Source organism: Alligator mississippiensis, chromosome 5 (genome assembly GCF_030867095.1).
Source record: "Alligator mississippiensis isolate rAllMis1 chromosome 5, rAllMis1, whole genome shotgun sequence".
In the NCBI taxonomy this organism is placed as follows: domain Eukaryota; kingdom Metazoa; phylum Chordata; order Crocodylia; family Alligatoridae; genus Alligator; species Alligator mississippiensis.
In genome coordinates, this window is record NC_081828.1 from 179,481,990 (window position 1) to 179,506,632 (window position 24,643).

The window sequence follows — 24,643 nt, forward strand, 5'->3', positions numbered from 1 at the left end:
CCACCAACCCAACTCTGGACTGGACTCGATGATCTTCCGAGGTCCCTTCCAGCCCTAATGTCTATGAAACCTATGAATGGAGCACCCTTGTGCCCCAGCCAGCCCTGCCACAGCATGTTGAGCCGGGGCGGGGGGTAGCCCTGGGCTGGAAGGTTGGCCCCCTGGGTTCCCTGCCAGCTGGGGCCGCTCTGACCCAGCTCAACATGCTGCAGTCCCAGGCACATGTTCAAATGACGTGCCTGGGAGCAATAAACTCTGAAGCAATAATCATTATAATATATAGGGAAGAGTTTTGTCAGGATAGGTAATAGAAATCTATTGCAAGCCAATTGTGCTGATGACACAATCCAGATCCGTTTATTAAACATTCTCATGAGAGGCGGAGTTCAGTACATTCATTACTCTCTTGGGGTCCATACAAGCTCCAAAAGGAAAGGGAAAGGCTGGGCAAAAACTTGTCATCATTTACTATTTTAAATAGAACAAAGTCCAGTCCTACTACATAATCCTAATCATACCAGTCCTATCTGTCACTGAATAACCTTCTGAAAAGGGAGAACAAACAGAGAAGAACAACCCTCATAGTAAGTCCATACTTTATTTTTTAAACCAGGTATATATTATAAAATGCAACAAACTAATAAAAAAGAAAGACAATCCAAAGTGGTTGCATGCTATTTTAGGAAAATGCATCATTTTTCCATTTATGTTATTAACTATGCTAAATTACAGAAAACTAAATGCCTAGAGCATTTAAATGGGATATCAATGAAAGATCCATGAAGATCACAAATAGAGGTTAGGGTATGTACATCTAAGAAAATGTGTTGCTGTCAGTGATATACTTGATTCAATTGTCAACTTAAATCTAATATACTCTTAGTTAAATGTTGACTAAATTAAATTTCTTAAATAGATAAAAATGCATTCTGTAGATGAAGCAAAGCCCGATAGAAAAGATGTTGCTGTACCACATCAGGACCGTGAATCTGAAGACAAATGGTAAATATTATTGTGAAATGTTTTATCATGTTTATTTCTAAATATGTAGGTTCAATTTTTATTTTTAAAAGTACTGTATTTGCATAACTTGCATACTTTCTTGTTTATACAAATCTTTTAAAATCTATTATTATAATCCTTCACCAGTGTTCCCTATTAAATATATCCCATGAGGAAAATTCTGTCTCAACAGCGTAAGGCTTTGCTTGTACCTTACACACTAGTACAAGCAGCGGGAATGAGGAAGAAAAAAAAAGATCATTCTGCTCCTTATTCTTACCATAAAGATGTGCTAGTTATATCCACTACAATTTGTTAACTCACTACACTAAGGAAAAACTAAAACAGTACTAGAGCTGAAGTTGTAGTTGACAATGGGCAGCTAAGGCACATATGCTGAAATGTTAACTAGGAATATGGCTTTTTACTTAGGGTGAAAAACAGGGTCAAAGATCAGCCCTTACAGCATAAGTACCAACCACTGTACTCCTTAACTGTGTTTCACAAAACAGTGCACTCTAGTAAAGAAAGCATTCTGTAAGCTAAGTAGAAAGTTGCATATGCCTCAACTCAGCCTCCCATGTCACAAACGCATGTAAAGTCCTCAAATACATTAGAAAAAGCTTTGTATACAACCTCACCTGGGATTATCACAATCAGGAAATGGTACAAGTTGTTGTGGGGGTTGGAAGTAGGAGGGGGGAGAGGGGAGTGCCTTGTTTACTCTAGCACAGGCCCACTGTATCGGACCTGGTTTTGAGGCACCAGCTCGTTTGGCCCTTTTGGGCACTGAGCCCCCAGCCCCTGTCTGCTTGTGCCCCTCTCAGGCCCCAGTACCGTCTGCCTCTGCGGCCTCACTCTGCCCACTCCAGGCTCAACAGTTGCTCGAGCCTTGAGCCTGCCCCTGGCAGGGCTCAAGGCAACCGCATGCCCCATAGGCACTAATGGGACCTCCGTATATTGCCTCTATTGTCCCAACCAAAACCACTGGTATAAAACTAACTTAAACCATAAACCCCCAGGCGATACCATAAACCCCAGAAGGGGAAGCAGCCGTCTGCCCCTTTAGGAGGAAAACATTCCCTCACTGCACAGCTAGGATAGACCAGGGCTGGGAGGTTGAAGGTCATCTCCTAGTGAGATGACAGTGCCTTACTGGGGATCCATACACAGCAGCGTAGTCCCTTCAGGGGCCCAGCTGCCAGGAGCTCTTTCCCCTGTGGCTGCCAGGGAAAGACTAGCCTGCTAGCCCCAGCCTCAGACTTCTACCTTCCCAGGGCCCTGCCCACCTCCTGTCAGGACACTGCCTGGGCTGCCTGCAGGTGCCTGTGAATCCACCTCATTGCCCTGGTGCCCCCACAACCTGCACCCGCTGCACCCTGCCTGGTTTGCAGAGCTCCCCCTCCCTAGGCTGCTTCTTCCTTAAAGGAACAGCGAGCCCCAGGCTCGGTTACACACACCAACAAGATTTCAAGATATATTGTTTTGAAATATATGACCTTGACTAGACATTACCAAAGCTACATGTCAGCCACATCTACACTAGGAAGAGTTTGTTAGCATACATGTATTAATAAATTCTCCTATGTTAGATGCAGTGCACACCAGCAAACATTTTCTTTTGTTGGTAGAGATTATATCAGGTTCCTGAATGCAGGAAAAGATTGTTTTGCTGGAAAACCTGTGTTTACACTGGCACTTCTGTTACTACAGTTATGTTGGTTAGGTGTCTGATTTATTTGGATCCCAGATTCCTAATGACACTGAGATACCTGCAAAACTAAGTATAGAACAAGTGTTTCAGAGTTTATGTAATCTGAAAGGCAGGCCAAAAAATCTTTATTTCCTTTCGGATGAGGAACTGTGTTGATGTGTTTGGCTTATTATATATTTTATTAAAATAATTTAAAATCATGCATTTTCAGCAGTGACAAGAAGAGCCCCAAGAAACCAAATATGGTCAGCCCATTAACAATGGTAAGAGCTGTTCTATTCAAGTTTCATTATATAAAACACAAAACACTGCTAAATCAATTTTCCAACAGACTTGCATGGCTTTTTTCATGCTAGGAATGCTTCTTCCTATGCCTGAAGAAGGGTGTTTGTGCCCAAAAGCTTGCAAAGAACAATTTTCCAAATATTTAGTTGGTCTAAAAAAGCTATCACATATACCCAAAGAACCTTTTCTGTCCTGAAAGCTCTGCTAGTCATAGGCTGCTGGCAGAACTGCATCCTAACAGGGTTTTGTTACAAGAGTTGTGTCAGGGGTAAGAAGGGTCTTTTTACACCCCTATGCTGGCAAAACTTTGTAATGTAGACAAAGACATAGAATAATGGTATAATTAGAAGGGAGGCCACTTTTGCCAGTGTAGCTTATCCAGCCCTGCCCACCTTCTCAGGCAAAATAAGTTACATAAGAAAAAAAAATGCAGTTTTGCTTGTATAACTTGGTTTACATTAAGGCCCAGGCTAATTATCTGCATCTATAACAAGGGGTTATATTAGAGATAGTTACATCTATCAGAGCTTATGCCACACCCTATGCCTGGCTAACATCTGCACTGGCAAGTTTGGCTTGGACCCAAGTTTTACAGACATAACTCTGCCAGTTCCAGTTATATTTATGGATATAGGGAAATACAGAATCAGAGAGAAGAAAGCCTGGAAGGGACCTCTGGAGGCCATCTAGTCCAACGCCCTGCCTGAAGCAGGATCATTCCTGTCCTAACCAACCTATACAAATCCACTGTCTAACCTATTAGCAAAACAATCAACCCTGAGAAAGCCACAAGAATTTGCTAACATAGTTATTTCTTCAAAATCCTTAGTATAGAATGCAGTTATTTTGGTAAAAGATGCCTTGTTTTTTTCATATCGTTACTACTGTGTTTAACCACTACAGGTTATGTTGGTGTATAAACTCATACTGGTAGTGTGGAAAACTTTTAAGGCTAGGTCTATGTAAGAAACTTTTGCCAATATGGCAATGTGACTCAGTGGTGTCATATTTTACAATCTTTTTCTACTATTAAAAGCCCTAGTGTAGGCACAGTTACATCAGCATAAAGGCACTTTTGGTTTAGCTTATACTATGTTCACAAGTAAAATAAGTTACACTGTCAGTAAACATTAGTTTTATAATGTAAGCTGCATTGAACTATGCTAGTAGGCTTTACCAATACAGCAATACTGGATTAAGAACAGTGTCAACATTTTTTAGTCTCTGCTTTTTTTTTTTTGGTATGAAAGTTTAGAAAAACATTAATGAGAATTTTTTAAACAGCTACCTTGAAAGAAAACAAGATCATACTCTGCATTTAGCTCATTCATATGTCCTTAAGCATATAATGAGACATAACATTGTGGTATATAACATTAATGACTGCTATTTAAGTTCTCCTTCAAGAGTAACAAGTGTTGGCACCCAGTAAATAATAGCATTAATTCAAAGGGAAGTTTACAGCATTGTCACATTCCTTTTCAGTAGGTAGGTTGTAAAATTCACAAACACTTGCACAGTTTTATGTGATCCCCATTCTTCTGTGTAAACCACAATATATATTTACTAGGTGATTAAATGAAAAAAAAATGAAGTGAGTTCACCCACCAAGTTAGGGATTTCAGATAAAAACATGATTTCATCTTTCACTTTGGATTAGCTTGTTTTTATGTATTTGTATCAGTTCTTACATTATTTCAATATAATTTTAATTATTATTTTTAAATGGTTTAAACAATATAGTTGAATAACTGTAGGAGTTTGAATGTCACAATGATGGGCATGGTATATAATAGCCAGAAAGAGGGTTTCTCTGAATATTGCAAAATAGGGCCCAAATTTTGCTTTTTGAAAAGTGACTCCAGAACACAGTAAAACAAGAGTTAGCTTTCTGTTTTGAGTATTGAGTGGAATATAGAACTGAGTTCCACTACTTAGTATTATTCTGAGTGCCCAGTGTCCTGATGCAATGAACAGGACCAATAAAATCATCAGTCCCAATCAATAATCCTAATACACATTCATCATGTTCATTTCAATTAGACAATGCAATCTTAATATAGTATATGCTATTATGTTAACAAAATTCCAGCCTCAAGTGCTGAAATAACTGGGTTTTTTTTTTAAATGTATTGGAAAAGCTTTATACCAGCTTTATACGATATCAATTAACACAATGTTGTTACACTAAATGTTAAAGCCAGTGTCTTAGAATGCTGAATCATACATAGTGCTCCGAATCAGTGGTTCTCAACCTTTTTTGTACCAGGACCCATCTGTAAATATTAATGGCCAGTCCTGGCCCAGTGCCCCTCACACTCAACTAAACTGCCCCCATGCCCTAGTCCCCCAGTGTCTGGGGCAGGGGGTGGGTAAGTGGGACATGGGGGCCCCAAGCAGGCCCTCACAGGCTGGAACTCTGCCAGCCTTCAAGGGAAAAGCCACGGTTCCCCATGTATGTTTTTCTCCTTTAAAGGAGAATCCATTTTTAAAGTTTGTTGATCCATTTTTAAAGTTCGTTCGCAACCCTTTCATATAGTCCTGTGACCCACTTTGGGTTGAAAAAATGCTACTCTAAATCACATGTAGCATCTGACCCAATGTCCACTGATGTCAAAAGAAAGATTTCCTTTACTCCAGTGGCCTTGGGGAACACCAGAACATGGTAATGATTTGTACACTAAAATGCATTAGTGATTCTACTTCTCAAAAAAAAAGTCACACTGAAGTTTGTCTTTGGGAATTCATAAGGTAAAATATGCAACAGACAATTTACAAATGGTTTTGTACTGCTATTGTAGTACAATAGTAATTTCTATGTTTAGAAATTGGTAAGTGTTTAAGTGGTGCAACTTCTTTAGAGTAATTAAGGGTTCATATCATGTCTAGAGTAATATGGTTAAAGTGATATAAAAACTTTTCTTTACTTTTTGTAATCTTTCTTTGAATTTTTAAATGGTGATAATATGTTTTAAAGCAATTAATTAAAAAAGAAAATCAGCTTTTGCTTCTTTTCCCATTTTCAGTTTCGCTATTCAGATTGGTTGGATAAATTACTAATGGGGCTAGGTACTGTCATGGCAATCCTTCATGGCATAAGTCTCCCACTCATGATGATAATCTTTGGAGACATGACAGATAGTTTTGTTAAACCAGGAATTGAATCAAATCCAGGTAAGAAATGTTCTGCTTTTTAGTTGGTGATGTTTGAATTTAGCTTGTATTGAGAGAACAATTGGATACATTAAAATAAAAGTAAAAGCCAGAATCTCTCTTCCACATCAGGGTATTGTATCCCAAACAGTCAGTTCATTCCTATTGATAAACCAAGTTCATTTCTGGTCCAGTGACTACAGTTAAGATGTACCAAAGATTATTTTTTGTCCCTTTTTAAAGTTTCTATCCAAGTAAAGTTCCTCAACTACAATTCTTAAGATATTAAAAACACCCCTTTCAATGGCATGATTTCTGCAGAAATCTTTTGCCTTTAAAGTGCCACAGGAATAAAAATGTTGTGAGCTTTGATTATGGGATTAGAGAGAGAAGTGGATGAAAAAGAAATTGTAAAATGAAGACACTTGTTATATGGAAAAAGAACATGCAAAATGCATATATAAATACCTCAAAAAAGGCAATATGAATGACAAAATAACTATTAATATGAAGCATATATTAAAAGCCGTATTTTGTCACAGAAAACCAGGCAGGTATGATACTCAAACACTATTTATTAAATGTTTTTTTAAATGTATACAGTGATATAAATTTCTACGGCACTATAAAGAAAAGTTTTCACAATCTGAAGTCCAGTTCTGTATAGCATACCTCTACTACCATAAGAAAAAAAAATCAGAATAAAGACACCTGAATGCATTACAGTAAGATAAAGTAGGATGAGAACTTAGAACACATCAGCTATGTTGAGGGTGCGGACAGGTGTTACACGTCTGTTGCAAAAACATTTTTCCTTGCCAACCCCCCCCCCACCAATGTATAGGCATTCAAGCAGTTTGTGGTGGAAAACTACTGAGATTCTGCCACAAACTATTAGGTCTTTAAAAAGAAACTTCACTGTTTTCTAGCACCACTTGTATGCCTGTTTAGTTACAAGTTGCACGATGGGGGTCCCTCAGACAAATCCAGCAATTCTCCATCTCCCCTCTCCTCTGCCAAAGGTGAAGAAAGGAGGGAGAGTAGCTGGCTCCCTGATAAGCTACCCAGTGATGAGTTGTCAGTCCACTCTGCAAGGATGCTGCTGCCATGGTTGCTTGAGCAGCCTCAGGATTTCCAAGGTTGGTCAAGCACTGGCAATGATTTCTACAGCCACTTGAGCAGCTCTGGGACTCAGGGGTGCTCAAGCAGCAGCATCAATTCCCAATGCCCTTTTAACAGTCCTGGGACTCCCTGGGACTGGTTCAAAGGACACCAGGAATGTATCAGAACAGCACTGATTTAACCTTGGATGAAGCAGAGTTAAATGTTGGGGCTGTTTTGCTACATTTGTATTGTTCCTGGCTTGTCCACATGTAGCTATTGTAAGGTACAGCAGCTGTGTAGTTCAAAGCAAATGTTCCCCTACCACTTTAAAAAGGCTCCAAATGTATGTGTCCATACCTCGAGGTAACTTTCTATTTATAAGCTCTTGCCTCATCTAAATGAGAGGTAGGTCACACCATTTTCATTAAGGATAAGCTGCTTCAAATATAGTATGAGATACAGCAGACACAACATTGCCTGCCAAGCAGATGACATGGTACAGACAGAAGTGACATTTGTTGTATAATCGGTCCCTTGAAATTGCTCTAAAGCAGTGCCCAAACAGAAGAGCATGGCTGCAGACCCTCTGATGGCACAGCAAATCGACTCTCATTGTATGAGGATCCAAATGAAGCAACTCCTGATTAGATCAACTTAATTTCTGTCTGCTTTGCCTGCAGCACAGTAACTGCAACTACCATCTCTAAAGGGGAAGAGAAGGCGGCAGGGGAGGAATGTCCCTTCAGGGGTTCTCTCAGCTCCACTGGAGTGGGGATGGGGTGGTGGATTGGAGCCTCTCACCTCAGGGGGTCTCCAATCAACCCCCCACCCCCTATGCCAGCAGGGCTGAAAAAATCCCAAAAGATCTCTCCCCTGCTTTCCCTGCCTCCCCCCCCCAGGCAGCAACAGAGCCAGTGGGGGGGGGGGGGGGGAGAAGAATAGGGAGAGGGGAGAAGCCAGGGGAAGATGCAGATTGGAGCCAATCCTCCACCCTCCTGATTCAATAGCTAACATCTGTTGAAGAAGAGGGATGGGATTAAGTCATGGCGATGTCTATGAATCATCATGAGTTAAACCTGGGAGCTGCAATTCTGTCTGGACCCGTAGTGAATTTATTCCCTAATTTATCTTGCTGTAACCTGTTCATGTATCCAAACCATGGCACTGTATTGTAAGCTTTCTTTCATTAGGATATGAAGGCCCCTGGTATAAAACTTGCGGTTCTTTTTCCCTCATGGAATTGTATAAAGTGTTTACAGGGAACATGCATCCAATACATTTATATGATCATGTGTGAAGTGCTAAGACAAAGAGCTTGTCTGCACATGAAAATTTAAAATTACATTCTACCTTATTGTTAAGTAACTAGCTAGTCTTCATTAACTAGAATGGGTCTAGCCACCACTACCACTGTCACTGTCCTCAGATAGATTTCTGGAGTCTTTATGAAGTATTTGGGCCTCTATTTATAAAATGCTTTGCTTCATTTCTGAATGAAAGGAGCCATGTAAGTATATTTAATTATTGTTAAAAATAATGTGCATTCTTCACATGACGAGCAATATTTTGATCTAAATTAAACTGTAGTTCTTGGGTAACTAAAAACAGAATTTAGTATTATATTTTTACTACCACTGTTATACTATAGATAAAATCCTGAATGTTTAACCTACCACCATAAACTTAAAAAATGTTGTATACCTTTGACTCTCATTGAAGTCAATTGGAGCCTATGATATTTAAAATCTGTCAGGGTATGCTGAGCACCTTGGGGAATTAGCAGTTTACTGAATGAAGTTATTAAAATGTGCTTTATTGAAAGTATTTAATGGGGGGTTTTTCCCTTCTGTATTTCTTTCAGGGAATTTTTCTTTGGGAAATATTTCTGCAGGGAATTACTCTAGATATGAGAACCTGGAGGAAGACATGACTAGGTATTAAGCTTTTTTAGTTATCCATAACTGCTTTTCTTTTAAACTGTGGAAACAGGATGTTCAAGCCTGTTCAATTGAAAATAATTGCATTTAAAACAATGAAATAAACATTTAGCTAGGACCTAAATGGATGCCAGTCAAAATTCTACACATCATGAGAGGGCTGTGCACTTCGTTCATTTGTCAGGCTGCACTCCTTGCACACTGCTGGAGACAAGTCTTCCATTTCTCTATTCTTACCTGAGCAAAGTCTGAGAATACTACCCTCCTATTCTCTTCTGTTGCATGGAGTCCCTGCAGCTCACTACCAACTTCCCTAATAGCTAGGACTCTTTTTGCATACCCGTACCAGGTTGTATGCACCTCTGTTCTCCGCTTCCTCATCATGCTGGTGTCCCCCATTCTCTCCCCACAACAAAGGACCATCTGTGTCTGCAATAACATCTTTATCCAAAATGTTATTATTTCCTTTCTTTCTTCTTATTGCCTTTTTTTTATTGCCTGTCTTTGTAAATGTACCATTGAAATGGTCAGAAATTAAATGAGGGGGATTTTTATACCGTAAAGTGTCAATGGCTATTATCCACTAGCTCCTTAAGTTCAATAGTGAAAAATGTCAGTAATAGTTACACTTGTTCTGGAAGGGCATGAGATATCACTGGACATCTTGTCCATCAAGACTAATTTATGTCAATCTCCACTTTACTCCCTTCCCATCAGGCTCCCCATCCCTCCTTTAGTTGGTCCTTTCCAGTTATGGCCCTAGCCCTGCTAGCATCCTTTCCTTTACCTCTGATCATTTTTTCCAATACAAGCACAGGTGGTATGTACTTTAATTTTGTATTTCCTGGTTTTCAGCGATTTAGCTTTGGATTATTTTATTTGTCCCCATCCACATCACCTTTTCATAGAATGAAATCAGGTTGGTCTACCATGACTTGCTTTTGACAAATCCTGTTAACTATTCCTGACCATTGTGTTATACTTCAGGTGTTTAGAAATAGATTCCTACATGACATTTTCCATGTTTTTATGGGTATCAAAGTCAGATTGATTGGTCTGTAATTCCCTTGATCCTTCTTCCCTTTCTTAATGATGGGCACAACATTTACCCTTTTCCAGTCATCCAGGACCTCACCTGACCTCAAACAGAATAGTGAATGGCTCCACAATTACCTCGCTCATTTCCTTGAGTACTCTACAATAAATCTTATCCAGCACTGCTGACTTGAAAACATCTAGCTTTTCCAAGTAATCTCTTATTTATTTTTTCCCATCCTCTAAGCTGCTCATTTCCCCTCCCACCCTTGTTGCCACTTGTGTTTGCCATCTGTAACAGCCTGCAGGTTGGAACAGGATATTTAGGGGAATGATTTTGGAGGATGACACCAGGAAGCTCCATTTACTTGAGGAAGTGTGCAACAGCTCTGAACAGACAATGCACCTCCCCTAAACTTGCTTCCGAGGTCCAGCCCACTGGTTCTCTGCATTTGATAAACTCTGCTTTTAGGAAGTTTGGTGTCTTTATTCTACTGCTCTCCTTTATTCCTTTCCTGAAGATCCTCTGCCATTTCATCATCACTACCACCCAACCTGCCTCTACTCAATCAATTCCTCCCTGTTTGTGAACAGTAAATGGAGAAAAGCTTCCTCCTGATTGATTTTTTTTTACCATTTTTAACAAACAGCACACTCCAAGAACTTGCTGGACTGTAAAAAGTCTGCCATAAGCACCAAACCCTGCAATCTTAGATCATCTGAAAAAATTCTTGTCCACCTCCTTCTCCTGGCTTGGTGGTCTATAGCTGGCACCCACTATAAACTCACCATTACCGTTTTCCCCTTGCACCTTGGTAGCAGCCATTTATAATATATGCTTTGCTCAAACTCCCTTGCCATTATGTCAGTTATGCATTTTTATGGCCTTAGACTTGCCTGTAAGGGCACAATAGGACACATTCTCCCTTCCTAATGACACTACCAGCAAAAGTCTCCAGTTCAAATGCAGCAGACACACATATATATACCGTGGAACAAATGCATGCACAAACCATCTTCAAGAACAGAGGTAAGAAATCTTTTTCTCCAAATGTTTTTATTTTCTTCTCTCCATCTATTTCTCACTGTTTTTTTTTCTTTCTACTGCTCTTCACGATTTTTCCAACTTCATTTTCTCCCCTTTCAAATTCTCCCCCTCCCCCCCTTTTCTTTTTTCTTTCAAAACCTTTTTTTTCCTCCTTTCTTTTCCAGATGCCACCCATAACTCCCCACCTGGAGATTTTGTTCTATGTACAGTGTTGACATATCTCTTCAGCATAGACTTTGATCTTTTCATAGGCATCGCCCATGTCATTACATCTTTCAGAGATTATATTTAAATAGACAACCACCAGTAGTAATAGTAGGCATGTCTGGGCTTGTCCCCAAATGGCAACTTACTGTCAGAAATGTTATAAATGATATCCCTGTTAAGTACTAAATGCACTCCCTTTATAAGTTCTCCTTATTTTATATAGACAGTGCTTGCAGGAAAATATTTTTTATTAAAGGGATGCAAGAGAGGATTTAATTTCCTTATGTATGTAGGTAGGAACTTTAGTCTGTGCATTTGTTAGTTTTCAAAGGAGACCCTGTTTTGAGCCCTTGTTGCTGCTGACAACACCTGACAGTACAAATAATAAATGGTAATAAAAAATAATTTGCAGTAGCAGAAATATTAATTAACACCAAAATTAAATGAATGACTGCATAATCATGCATACTGTTTGTTTGTCAAATAAATGAGGTATGCCTAATATTCAGCTATTTTTCAAAGCATTTATTCTTGAATAGTTTAGTTGCAGGCAAATTGTTAACTTTCACCACTGATTTTTAAAATATATTTTTGTTCAGTGAGGAATTTGACAGTTAAAATTTACTCCATTATGTTTTGTCATGTTTTGTCATAAAAACAAATTGTGGTTATTGGAATTCCCTCATGGTCAAGGAGGATCACTCCCCACAAGTCAAGTAAAGGGTAGTAAATGAGTCCATTGATAACTAAGAAGGTCAATCCTAGAACCACAGGTGGTTAAAGGGAGGGTTGGGGCCACAGACTTCTCAGTCTTGTTTCCTTCCATTCCTGCTATTGTTCTGCCTCCAGGGGAGAGCATTTTCCTCAAAGAAAGATGTAATTCTCTCAAGGTGTTGCCATATAGCTCTATCCTGGGTTAGTCTTTCCCAATTTGTGATGCGAGTTTCTTAATGTTCACTTTGAGGGTGTCCTTGAAGTGTTTCTTGTGGACCCTGTGTGTCCTTTGTCCTTGGCTGAGTTGGGAGTATAGCAGTTGTTTTGGTAAATGTACATGAGGCATGCACACACAATGCCCAGTCCACTACAGCTAATGTTGAATAATCAATGCTTCTATATTGGTGGTGTTCATGTTGGTGAGGACACTGGCATTTGTGCAGTGATCCTCCCCCTTTATACCAAGGATCTTCTGGAGGTAACGCTGGTGAAGGCATTCCAGATTTTTCAGGTGGTCCCTGTAGGTCACCCAAGCTTCACAGCCATAGAGAAGAATTTGGGTTACCACAGCGTTGTATAAAATTGGAGCTCTGTTTGAGTCCTATTGTCATGATTGCTGAACACATGATGATACAGTCTCCCAAAGACAGAGCAGGCACATTGGATCCTATATTGAATCTCTTCATCTATGTTGGCCTTCTTTGAGAGATGGCTGCCAAGGTATAAAAAGCATTGAACATTCTTCAGCTCCTGTCCATCAATAAGGATCCCCTTTCCCAGGGGAGCTGATTGGCCTGGAGCAGGCTGGTGAAGCACCTTTGGTTTTTCCCCATGTTAAGGGTCAGTCCCAGGCACTGGTATGCTTGAGAGAAGCAGTTAAGGGCTATTTGTAGGTCCTCAGGATGTGCAGCAACAGCACAATTATTGGCATACTGAAGTTCCACCACCAAGACCAATGTAACTTTGGTTTTGGCATGGAGACAGGAAAGATTTAAGATTCCCATCTATCCTGTACTCGATGCCAATGCCATGTGGTAGACGGTCATGAATGAGTGTATTGATGACTGCAAGAAAGATGGAAAACAGAATTGTTGCGATCAACCCCTGCTTGATGCCACTTTGAATGGCAAAGGGCCCCATAATTGAGTCATTACATAGGATGAAGGCAGTCATATGGTCATGAAAGAGTCTTAGAAAGGTGATAAATTTCCCTGAGCAGCCAAACTTCGAGAAGATCTTCAATAGAGTCTTATGGTTCACAAGAGTCGACGGCTTTGGTTCAATTGATAAAAGCCACATAATTCCCAGTGTTGTTCTCAGAAGTTTTCCTGGATCTACTGGGCTACAAAAAATTATGTCCAGGGTCTCTCTTGATGTTCTGAAGCCACAGAGACTCAGGAAGGATTTTCTCAGTAAGAGGAAGCAGTTGGTTCAACAGAAATCAAGTAAGGATCTTCCCAGAGATGGAGAGGACGGCAGTACCTCAATAGTTTTCTGAGTCAGCCTGATCTCCCTGCTTAAAAATGGTGACAGTACTGGCATTCCTTAGGTTAGTGGGAATTTCTTCAGTGTTCCAGATTTTAAGAAACTGTGTGTGGTGCTTGTTGGTCAGTTTCCTCAACAACTTTGAAGATCTCAGCTGGTATGCCATAAGGGCCAGATGCTTTGTTCTTCTTAATCTGTTCCATCACCTTGTGGACAACTTCAGAAGTTGACATACTGGCAAGTGCTTCCCTTATTGGATGCTACAGGATGGACTCAAAGGTTTCATCAGTCACTGACCATTCCTGGTTCAGGAGCTTTAGGTAGTGCTCCTTCCAGTGGTTAGGATGGATTGGTCTTCAGATCTAGGCAGGGTGAGTCTACAAGAACTTGGTCTATATCCAGTCTTAATTGCACTAAAGAAGCTCCATATGGCATAACTGTCAACAAATTGTTGGATTTATTTTGCTTTTTCTTCCCACTATTTGTTTTTCATTTTTTGAATCTTCCTCTGGGTTTCAACTTTAAGTCACTGATAAGTTCCTTGCTTCTGACTGACCTGGTTTTGCCAGTCTTCCGATTGATCAGGGCTTTGATCTCAGCATTTTTTTCGCCAAACCAGTCCTGATGGTATTGGGTGATAAAGCCAATTGATTCTGTGTAAATCCCATGGATGGTCTCTTGAGAGAGATGGGCATGCTTCAAAACTCAAGTGTCATCATTTTCAATCCTAAAATTTGAGAGTTTGGCAGGCTTTGTGGTGTCTAGGGGGTCTGAAAGCATTTGATATTGTACTATTTTTGGAGTAATCTGGGTTGCTTTCAATGTTTCAGTGCAACCCTCATGGACATGATTGATTTCACTAAACAATGATCAGTCCAGCAGTCATCAGTTTCTCTCATGACATGTGTGATATGGACATATTTTTTGATAATGTTCTCTTATGACAACATAGTTGAGGAGGTGCCATTATTCTGAGCAGGGGTGTTGCCAGGTTGTTCTGTACCTGTGACATTGTCTGAAAATAGTATTAAGTAATGACAAGGTTGTGTTCTGCACATTTACTGAGTAAAAGGAAGCCACTGAAATTGGCTTTGGCTACTCCTTCCTTGCCAATGGTGCCCCCCCTCCACATGTTAAAAGCCCTGGCCAATTCTCACGTTGAAGTATCCAAGGAGGATGATCTTGTCCTCTTTTGGGATGATAGTCAGGATTTTATCAAGGTCAACATAAAACTGTTCCCTCTGTCCTTCCTTGTCAGTTTTGGGGCATATGTACTAATGATGGTGACAAATGAATTATTAGTCAGTTGGAAGCAGAGTCATGAGGCACCTGTTAATGCCAACAAAGAATTTGGTCAATGGGCTGACAATCTGCTTCTTAATGGCAAAAGCAACACTGTGTATTTGCCAGTCATTTGCAGGTTTCCCTTTTCAGAAAAACATATAGCTACCCCCCTCCTTCCACAGATGACTTTTGTCTGCATGTCTGGTCTTGCTGAGAGCAGCAATATTGATGTTTTACTGCACGTTCTTGAGTGATAATAGCTGTTCTACATTCAGATCGGTCACTGTTTGTGTCATCTAGTAGGGTTCATATATTCCAAGATGCAAAGGACATTTTTGTGTTTCCACCACAATTTGAGTGATCCTCCTGAAAGCAGCTATCCAGTCTGGTAAGGTAAAACGAGACATACTACGTTTGGGGCACCTTTTCTAGCTCCATTCCCATGCAAGGTGAGCAGAGGGGATCCTAAAATCTGCTCAGTCACAATAATGGCTGCCAAAATACCCTCCTGTCCCACACTAAAGGTTAAGTGATCATTATGCAACTGCTGCCTGTGTGTGGATCCATGACTCAGGACTTCAAGCCACTGGCACAGGACTATGCAGAGGTTATGGGTACTGATTATTATAATAAATGTTGGACCAGTGGGAGAAGACTACATATGACGTTTACATAAGGAGACCATTGCACATTGACAACTGGATGGATTGTGGCAAAGGAGAAACCTGTGTCTAGTGGCAAGGAGATGCAAGACAACTGGCATTACTCTTCTACTACATCTTTCATCCACCTTTCCAGTCATTGAGAAATATGCTTTCTGCATCTGCCTGCTCCACTACTGAAGTCTTTATGTTGTGCTGGATTGAACTGCTCTTTCTCCAATACCTCATCTTTGACTTTACCACCATGGGTGACCCTACAAGGATCAGTGGTATATGCAAGCCTCTCCACCTTATCAAGGTGGCAGTACATGGTGAAACATAAAACAAATACTGTAGTGCTTAGTGGTGAGTTGTAAAACTAAGTAGTTGTCTTCCCCCAGCTTAGTATTTTATACATTTTCTACATTGCAAATGGTGGGTAAGCTCAACCTTCAGATTAACTTCAGTTACCAATTTAAGTTGAATGATTACGTTTTCAGTTCAAATGTGATTAATTTTATGACTTACAAAGCCTTAAACTCAACTGGGTAGTGTCCTGAAAACAATGGGGGGGGGGAGAGGGGAAATCACGAGAAGAGTCACTAGTTTCTCACGTAAAACAAGAATCTGGTTTATATATTAAATGTTTTAGCTGTGTCCTAATTTTAAAACAAACTATTTCTAACTTCTCACCAAAGAGTATGCCAATTTTTGTACAATAGGCTAGTAAGTAATGACACTGAAGAAGTAAAAATAATTTATTGCTGCAGTTTCCGTTTTAAAATGGGGCTTCCAAATTCTATATTTGTGCTCTTAAGCTACATAAGCATTTTTGAAAATTACATTCTTGACCTTTCTTCACTACTACCAGAACTTCCAATAGAAAAATACCACATAAAACAGGTTTTCTATACATTTCTCTGAGCTCTTTTTAATATTTAATATTTAAAAAGTACAAATGACGAATAGATCCAAGGAGGTTGCATGACGAATAGATCCAAGGAGGTGATACTTCCCCTCTATCGGCCGCTGGTCAGACCGCAGTTGGAGTACTGCGTGCAATTCTGGGCACCACACATCAAGAGGGATGCGGATAACTTGGAGAGGGTCCAGAGAAGGGCCACTCGTATGGTTAAGGGCTTGCAGACCAAGCCCTACGAGGAGAGACTAGAGAACCTGGACCTTTTCAGCTTCCGCAAGAGAAGGTTGAGAGGCGACCTTGTGGCTGCCTATAAGTTCATCACGGGGGCACAGAAGGGAATTGGTGAGGTTTTATTCACCAAGGCGCCCCCGGGGGTTACAAGAAATAATGGCCACAAGCTAGCAGAGAGCAGATTTAGACTGGACATTAGGAAGAACTTCTTCACAGTTAGAGTGGCCAAGGTCTGGAACGGGCTCCCAAGGGAGGTGGTGCTCTCCCCTACCCTGGGGGTCTTCAAGAGGAGGTTAGATAGTCATCTAGCTGGGGTCATCTAGACCCAGCACTCTTTCCTGCCTATGCAGGGGGTCGGACTCAATGATCTATTGAGGTCCCTTCCGACCCTAACATCTATGAAACTATGAAATTGAATCCTCATTTATGGCGATCACATGCAAGTGAATGAGATATGCAATCTGAAACATGGTTCTAAAAGGCCAGTCTGAAAAAAATATTCCTATACTGAAGAGAAAAAAAGTGTGGATAGTATCCAAATAATATTTCATATTTGTTCAGGTAAAATGCTGAAATGTATGTGTTCCTAGACAATTCATTTGGAGGAAAAAGAATCTAGTTTTAAAGAACCTTGGCAATTTTGTTCCTTTCAGACATGCATACTATTATTCTGGAATAGGAGCTGGTGTTCTCTTTGCTGCCTACATGCAAGTTGCATTTTGGACAATTGCAGCTGGCCGACAAATCAAGAAAATCAGACAGCAATTTTTTCATGCAATAATGCAACAGGAAATTGGATGGTTTGATGTAAATGATGTGGGGGAACTCAACACACGACTTATAGAGTGAGTATTATTACTGTTTTTTATTCTATTATTAATTTTATTAGTAGTAGTAAGAAAATATCACCTGTAATATAGCCAGAGATGACCTGAGCAGGGTATGAGGCCCAGTCCCTGGATGCAATGAAGCCAGCAGCAGATTCACGGGGTGGGGTGTCAAATGGCCAGGCCTGAAGCCTGCGGCAGCACAGAGTCACTGCGCTGCTCTGCCTGGTTCTGTGGGGCCCCCCAAAGCACAGGGCCCAGGGTGGTCACCCCAATTCTCCAGCCCCTCCACCCCCAAGACATGGCCCTGGATATACAGCCTTCCTGACAGTGTTTCTAATCTCATTAAATAGAGCTCTGTGCTACATTTATATTTCTTTATACTTCATATTAAAAAGGTAAAACTTTATAAAAATCTAAAATCTAGTAAAACTGTAAAACTGCTGTATAGTGTCACAGTGAGAGCACATCCCTGGAATTTGGATTCCTCTAGCCTTTCACAAAACAGGGGATATCGTAAGTACATCCATACTGGCATGCCTATATATATAGTATGACTATCTATATAGATAGATAGATATTTATTTATATAGATATATATAGTATGACTATCTATATAGATAGATATTTATCTATATAGATTTATATAATCATAGTCGTACATAATTACATATATTAGCCCTTGCTTTGAAGGCAGATGATGACAAAGTATAGGAAGATGTGGGGCCAGTATGGGCCTCTATATAGAACTCCATGTTCCACAAAAAAAATCTTCCAACATCTAGATGTCTCAAAGGGTATGCATGTATCTGCATAGATCTATGAATCCTACACAAGTCAAAGTACCTTCAGAACAGAATAAATGAAAAAAAGTTTACTGAATTGTTTTCCCTAGCATCCTTCTACATACATTTCTATTGGAAGAGACATTTTAAATCTCTTAGGTATGGCTTAAACTACATTACAACTGAACGGCTGCAATTACAAATATAGAAAAAATGAACAAAATTCATCTACCATAGCAATGTAAAAGCTTTGTGTTTTCTATATTTCCTTATTTGTTTGGGTGTGGGTTTGTTTTCATTTTTAGTGATGTCTCCAAGATTAATGAAGGAATAGGGGACAAAATTGGAATGCTCTTTCAAGCAGTAGCTACGTTTCTCACCGGATTTATAGTTGGTTTTATAAAAGGATGGAAATTAACTCTTGTGATACTGGCAGTCAGCCCTGTCATGGGATTATCAGCTGCTATATGGGCAAAGGTAGGTGAAAACTGAATTTTCGCTGGGATGTAAAATTATAGATATAGTGCCCTGTTTCATATAAGTAGGGACCTACTTATATCGCAGTGAGGCTCAACAATTTGTGGGTTGGTCATGGCATAAAGAGCAAATTGTGGCTATTTCCCAGATGTGCTCCACTGACCCTGCCCCCCTCAGCACTGATCAGTGAAGGTGCCCCAGCAGAATAGGAAGGATGAGGGGGCAGCTGCCATCTCATCTGCTGGCTGCACTTTGTGTGGTCCTGCCCCTCAGTGCTGGTTGGTGGAGAGGCCATGGCAGAGGGAAGGGGAGGCACAAGAGAGTGGCTGTGATTTCATCTGCTGCCCTTCATGTTGCCCTTGCAGGTAGTACTTTCCCCCACGCCCTCACCTTTGGGCAGACTGAGAGCCTAGGCCATGGCAGCAAGAATTATTGGCTCCCACTAGAAAGACCATTTTATTTTTGTCAGCAAAATCAACTTAAGAAAACAATATTGGATTTTGCAGTTTCCACAAAATCTGCAAAATCACAAATTGAGTAGACCTATATATTTAAACTAAAACATACTGAAATAAATGTATAGTAATTTATAAATATAAAATGAACTAAATATACAGCAATAGAGAAATTAATTCCCTAGCCTTTAAAAGTAGTTTTAGACCTAGTCTACAAGCAGATGTATGTAACCAAATTGGTCTATAATTATACTGGTACAGTTAAAGCAGTACAAGATCTCTGGTGTCAATGTATACTGATCTGAAGCTGCTTATACTAATATAGCATGTTCTGACAAGGAAAGTGAAGTAAGGTGAGTGCAGGCAAGGTTCTTTGAGTAGATGCGATAGCTTCTCTTAGATCAACTGAGGAGTTGGAAAAAAGTTCTTAGCAAGCTTTCAGGCACAATCACCCTTCTTGAGGCATAGGGAGTCTCTGCTGTTCTGGGACTCCAAGAAATGAGAGAAGCTAAACGTGTGGCAGGATGTCCAAGAGACTGGAAATAGGTACAAGTTAGAAAGACAAGAGGTGAAGCAGGGAAGGGAAGAAGGAAAAAAAACAGTGGGGAAAAAAGGTCAAAAGTGAGTAAGGGAGACACTACAGTGGTAGTAATTCAAGATAGAAGCGGCCATCTGTGAAAAAGGAAATAGCTGAAAATTAGGAAGACAAAAGAGAGAAGTAAGGTAGGGAAGAAAAGGCAGGAAAAAAGAAAAATGTAAGAGGTCAGGTCTGGCAGGTAACTGGTGAATCAGATGTCAGGCAGGTTGTAATGTGTCATAAATCCAATGTCTATACTGAGTCTGTGATTTTTTGTATCCAGTAAGTTTATGAAATGAAGTTTGTAGGCTTGTCTACGAAAGGTGTTTTGTAAATTCCCTTTGAGGATTAGAACTGAGATTGGAGAGGGAGTGATTATCTTGTGAGAAGTGTGCCCCCGCAGGCAGTTGGGTATTCTTGTCTTTGATGGATATTCAGTGTGCATTCATTCTGGTGCGTAGTTGTTTCATAGTTGTTAGGGTTGGATCCTCAATAGATTGAGTCTGATCCCCTGCCTTGGGCAGGAAAGGGCAGGTCATATGACCGCAGCCAGGTGTTGTCCAGTCTTCTCTTAAAGACTCCCAAGGTATGAGAGTGCACCACCTCCCTTGGAAGCTCTTTCCAGATTCTAGCAACCCTTACTGTAAAGAAGTTCTTCCTGATGTCCAACCTAAATCTGCTCTCTGTCTGTTTGTGGCCATTGTTCCTTGTTATTCCAAGGGGTGCCCTGGTAAACAGATCATCTCCTAGTTCTTGCTGCCCCACCTCCCCTGAATTTTTAAATGACCACAGGATCCTCTCTCAGCCTTCTCTCGTGGAGACTGGAAGGATACAGGTCCCTCAGTCTCTCCTCATAGGGCCTTACCTGCAGGCCCCTAACTGTATGAGTGGCCCTCCCTCTGGAGGCTCAAGGTTATCCACATCCCTCTTGAAGCGCAGTGCCCAAAACTGGACACAGTACTCCAACTGCAGCATGACCAATGCCACATTGAGGCAAAGTATTCACCTGCCTGGTCATGTTCACGATGCACCTGCTAATGCATGATGGAGTGCAGTTAGCTGTACTGATTACCTTGTCACCTTAATGGCTCTTATTCATCTTGGAGTTTTGTTCCAAGCCAATTCATATTCACCTCTGGTGTTTGGTTTCTCTTAAACATTTTCCATCAGGGCATTTGGTACACTGGATGAGATGTTACATTTCTGGAGGTGCACATGTAAGATCCAGGAATAGTGAGTGTTCTGTTATGGGGTGCAGTTATTATGGAGGTGGTGGAGATGTGTTGGCAGGTTGTGTATTTCTTGTCCTGGCATGGTCTGGATGATCCACTGGGCGTGGTTTGGGTCATAGGGAGTTTGCTTCTGGCAATGATGTGGTTGGCCAAGTTTGGAACTTGTTTAAAGGCTAGGATGTGTGGTTCCGGAAAGATCTCTTTAAGAATTGGGTCTTCTTCTAGTATGGGTTGCAATTGTTTGAGGATTTTCCACGTAGGTTCCAGGGAAGGGTGATATGGCATAACTAATGTTGTGTGATTTGTGGGAATTTTTTTTGTACTGCAGGAAGTTTTCACGTGGTATTCAGGTGGCTCTTTCAGAAGTGCAATCTCTCCCTGGAGAAGTGTCCTTGTTGGTTGAAGGCCCTTCTGAAATTTGTGAGGTGGCGATCACACGTATTCTCCTCTGTGCAAAGGAGGAAACCACAGCAGACCTATCATTTCAAACCATGAAACCCTAAGGGAAGAAATACCAAGTTTCATCAAATCCATCTTAAAACTGCTAGTCACCCAAAAACCAAGTTTCATCCAAGACACAACAGACTTCCTGCAAAAACTCAAACACATAGACCACCTTCCCAACAATACAATACCTTCCTAGACACCATGGATGTCACTGGCTTATACACCAACATCCCACACCAGGATGGCATCCAAGCCTGCCTCACATACCTATAAGAATGAGATTACAACACCGAGTATAGACCTCAGGGTATCACTGAACTCTCGTACTCACAAACAATAACCTCAGTTTCAACAACCAACATTTCCTCCAGACCACAGGCACAGCTGCAGGCACCAAAATGGCCCCACAATATGCCAACCTTTTTATGGCCCACCTATAAGAAGATTTGTTCAAGAATTGCACCAAACCTGTACTACACCTGAGATACACAGATAACATCATCATTTGGACTGAAACCCTGCAGTCTGATTGAATTTCTGGTAGAAATCAACAGTCACCACTCTTCCATCAGACTACCACTTGAATACCCAAACACAAGCATTTCCTTTTTGGACACCATGATCAATATCCAAAATGGTAAAATTCAAACCATCATATATAAGAAACTCATGGACCAACATACATATCTACACAGAACCAGCAATCACCTTAAACACACCAAGAAAGCTGTAATTTACAGTCAAACTCCGATGCCACCAAATTTGCACCGAGGAGAATACTTGTGATAGACCACCTCACAAATCTCAAACGGGCCTTCAGCCAACAAGGACGTGCCTCCAGAGACAGAGACTGCACCCTTGAAAGAGCCACCTGGATACCACGTGAAAGCTTCCTGCAGTACAAAAAGTAAATCCCACAAATTGCACACCATTAGTTATGACATATCACCCTTCCCTGGAACCTACATGAAAAATCCTCAAACAACTACAACCCATACTAGAAGACTACCTAATTCTTAAGGAGATCTTTCCTGCATCACCCATCCTAGCCTTTAAATAAGCATCAAACCTCACCAACCTCATCACCTGAAGCAAACTCCCTATGACCCAAACCACACCCTGTGGATCCAGACCATGCCAGGACAACAAATGCAAAACCTGCCAACACATCTCCACCACCCCTACAATAACTGTACCCCACAACAGAACCATCACCATTCCTGGATCTTACAGCTGTACCTCCAGAAATGTAACATCTCACACCAAATCCCTTGACAGAAATTATGTAGGAAAAACCAAACAACAGCTACGCACCAAAATGAACACACTGAAAATCTATCAAAGACAAGAATACCTAACTACATATGGAGGCACACTTCTCATAGGACAATCATGCCCTCTCCAATCTCAGTTCTAATCCTCAAAGGTAATTTACAAAACAACTTTCACAGATGAGCCTACAAACTTCACTTCATAAGTTTACTAGATACAAATCACAGACTCAATATAGACATTGGATGTATGACACATTACAACCTACCTGACATCTGATTCACCAGGTACCTGCCAGATTTGACCTCTTACATTTTTCTTTTCTCCTGCCTTTTCTTCCCTACCCTACTTCTGTCTTTTGTCTTCCTAATGTTTATCTATTTCCTTTTTCACAGATGGCCTCTTCTATCTTGAATTATTCCCTTAATCACTTTTGACCTTTTTTTTTTTTCCCCACTTTTTTTTTTCCCTCCTTCCCTTCCCTGCTTCACCTTTTGTCTTTCTAACTTGCCCCTATTTCCAGTCTCACTAACATCCTGCCACACGTTTAGCTTCTCTCATTTCTTGGAGTCCCAGAACAGCAGAGACTCCCTATGCCTCGAGAAGGGTGATTGTGCCTGAAAGCTTGCTAAGAACTTTTTTCCAACTACTCAGTTGGTCTAAGAAAAGATATCACATTTACTCAAAGAACCTTGCTTGCTTAGGTCCTTAGACCAACACAGCTACAACCAAAAACCCACCAAATATGATGAGTGAAAGCTCAGCAGAAGAGGAAATTCAGCCTTGGGTTTTTAATTCCAGTATAAGGTACCTTTGTATCACCCAAGTGATAGCATTGTCTTTAAAAAAAAAAAAAAGGATAAGACACTTGCTTAACTGAAATTATTACAACCGTTAGCAAACCAAGCAGACTTCAATTGCAAATTGACTTCACATGCAGAATTGTTTTTGCTTTTGGCTGGGATTGTCAAGGAGACTTAATTCAACAACCTTTGAATTTTAAGTGGTTTTGTACTTTTGAAAATCCCAGCCTTATATAGTATTATTTCCTCTATTTTTCTTCAAAAATTTGTAGGACTCTACTGTGGCTTTGTATGCCAACTGCAATGTATACATGCAAGATGCTACATTCCAGTTATGCTCAGCTACATATGGCGCTTATCTCTTGTAGCCAACCAGAATAAATTAGAATAACCCCAGGCTGCTTTGACTTGCCCAGGGATCAGGATTTGACCTGGGAATCAGTTCACAGAGAACCCTCCATACTTATATTTCTACACTAGGTAAAAGCTTAAGAGCAGAGAAAATTCAGCCTCAGGTTTATAACAGATATTTCTTGGTAATAGATGTTATACAACTGACGTCTTCTTAACTTCTTACATTGAATATCTTGCCCTCTTCTGTGGTATTTAAGTGAAAGGGTTTGTATTTGGTAAATGGCAGCATACTGCATATTTTTGCAAGAAGCAAACTAGGATAAAAAGAGGCATCAAGAAACTGTTTGAGCTCATCCTATTTTCCTTTCAGCAGTAGGGCAGAGGCATGCGGAGCACTTTCAGCACCTCAGGGATGAGGGGAGGGGGGCATGGAATATGCTGACCACTGGAGAGCCAGGGAGGGGGAAATGGAGGCTTAGTCTTACCTGATAAGGCTCTCCTTACTTGGAGGGCAGCTGCTGCAGCACATGCTTGTACTGCTGCTGTTGAGCTCAGCACAGGCACCCTGGGGGCACCTCCTGATGTCCATTCTTTCTCCTCCCTAATGTCTGGGTGCAGGGCTGTGCCTCTAATGCCAAAGCCTCCTAGAGAG

The 24,643-nt window shown here is 40.7% G+C and overlaps 1 protein-coding gene across 1 annotated transcript in view; it reads left to right on the plus strand.

The window, feature by feature from the left end:
• Positions 1–523: 523 nt before the first annotated feature.
• The window catches only part of LOC106737547 (phosphatidylcholine translocator ABCB4), an 83,486-nt gene continuing 59,366 nt past the window's right edge, over positions 524–24,643 (plus strand). Inside the window, exons 1-7 of the mRNA XM_019497756.2 lie at positions 524–584; positions 917–1,002; positions 2,928–2,979; positions 6,028–6,175; positions 9,120–9,192; positions 17,416–17,607; positions 18,680–18,851. Coding sequence (XP_019353301.2) covers positions 923–1,002; positions 2,928–2,979; positions 6,028–6,175; positions 9,120–9,192; positions 17,416–17,607; positions 18,680–18,851 — 717 coding nt within the window. The 5' untranslated portion in view covers positions 524–584; positions 917–922. The remainder of the gene's footprint in view (positions 585–916; positions 1,003–2,927; positions 2,980–6,027; positions 6,176–9,119; positions 9,193–17,415; positions 17,608–18,679; positions 18,852–24,643) is intronic.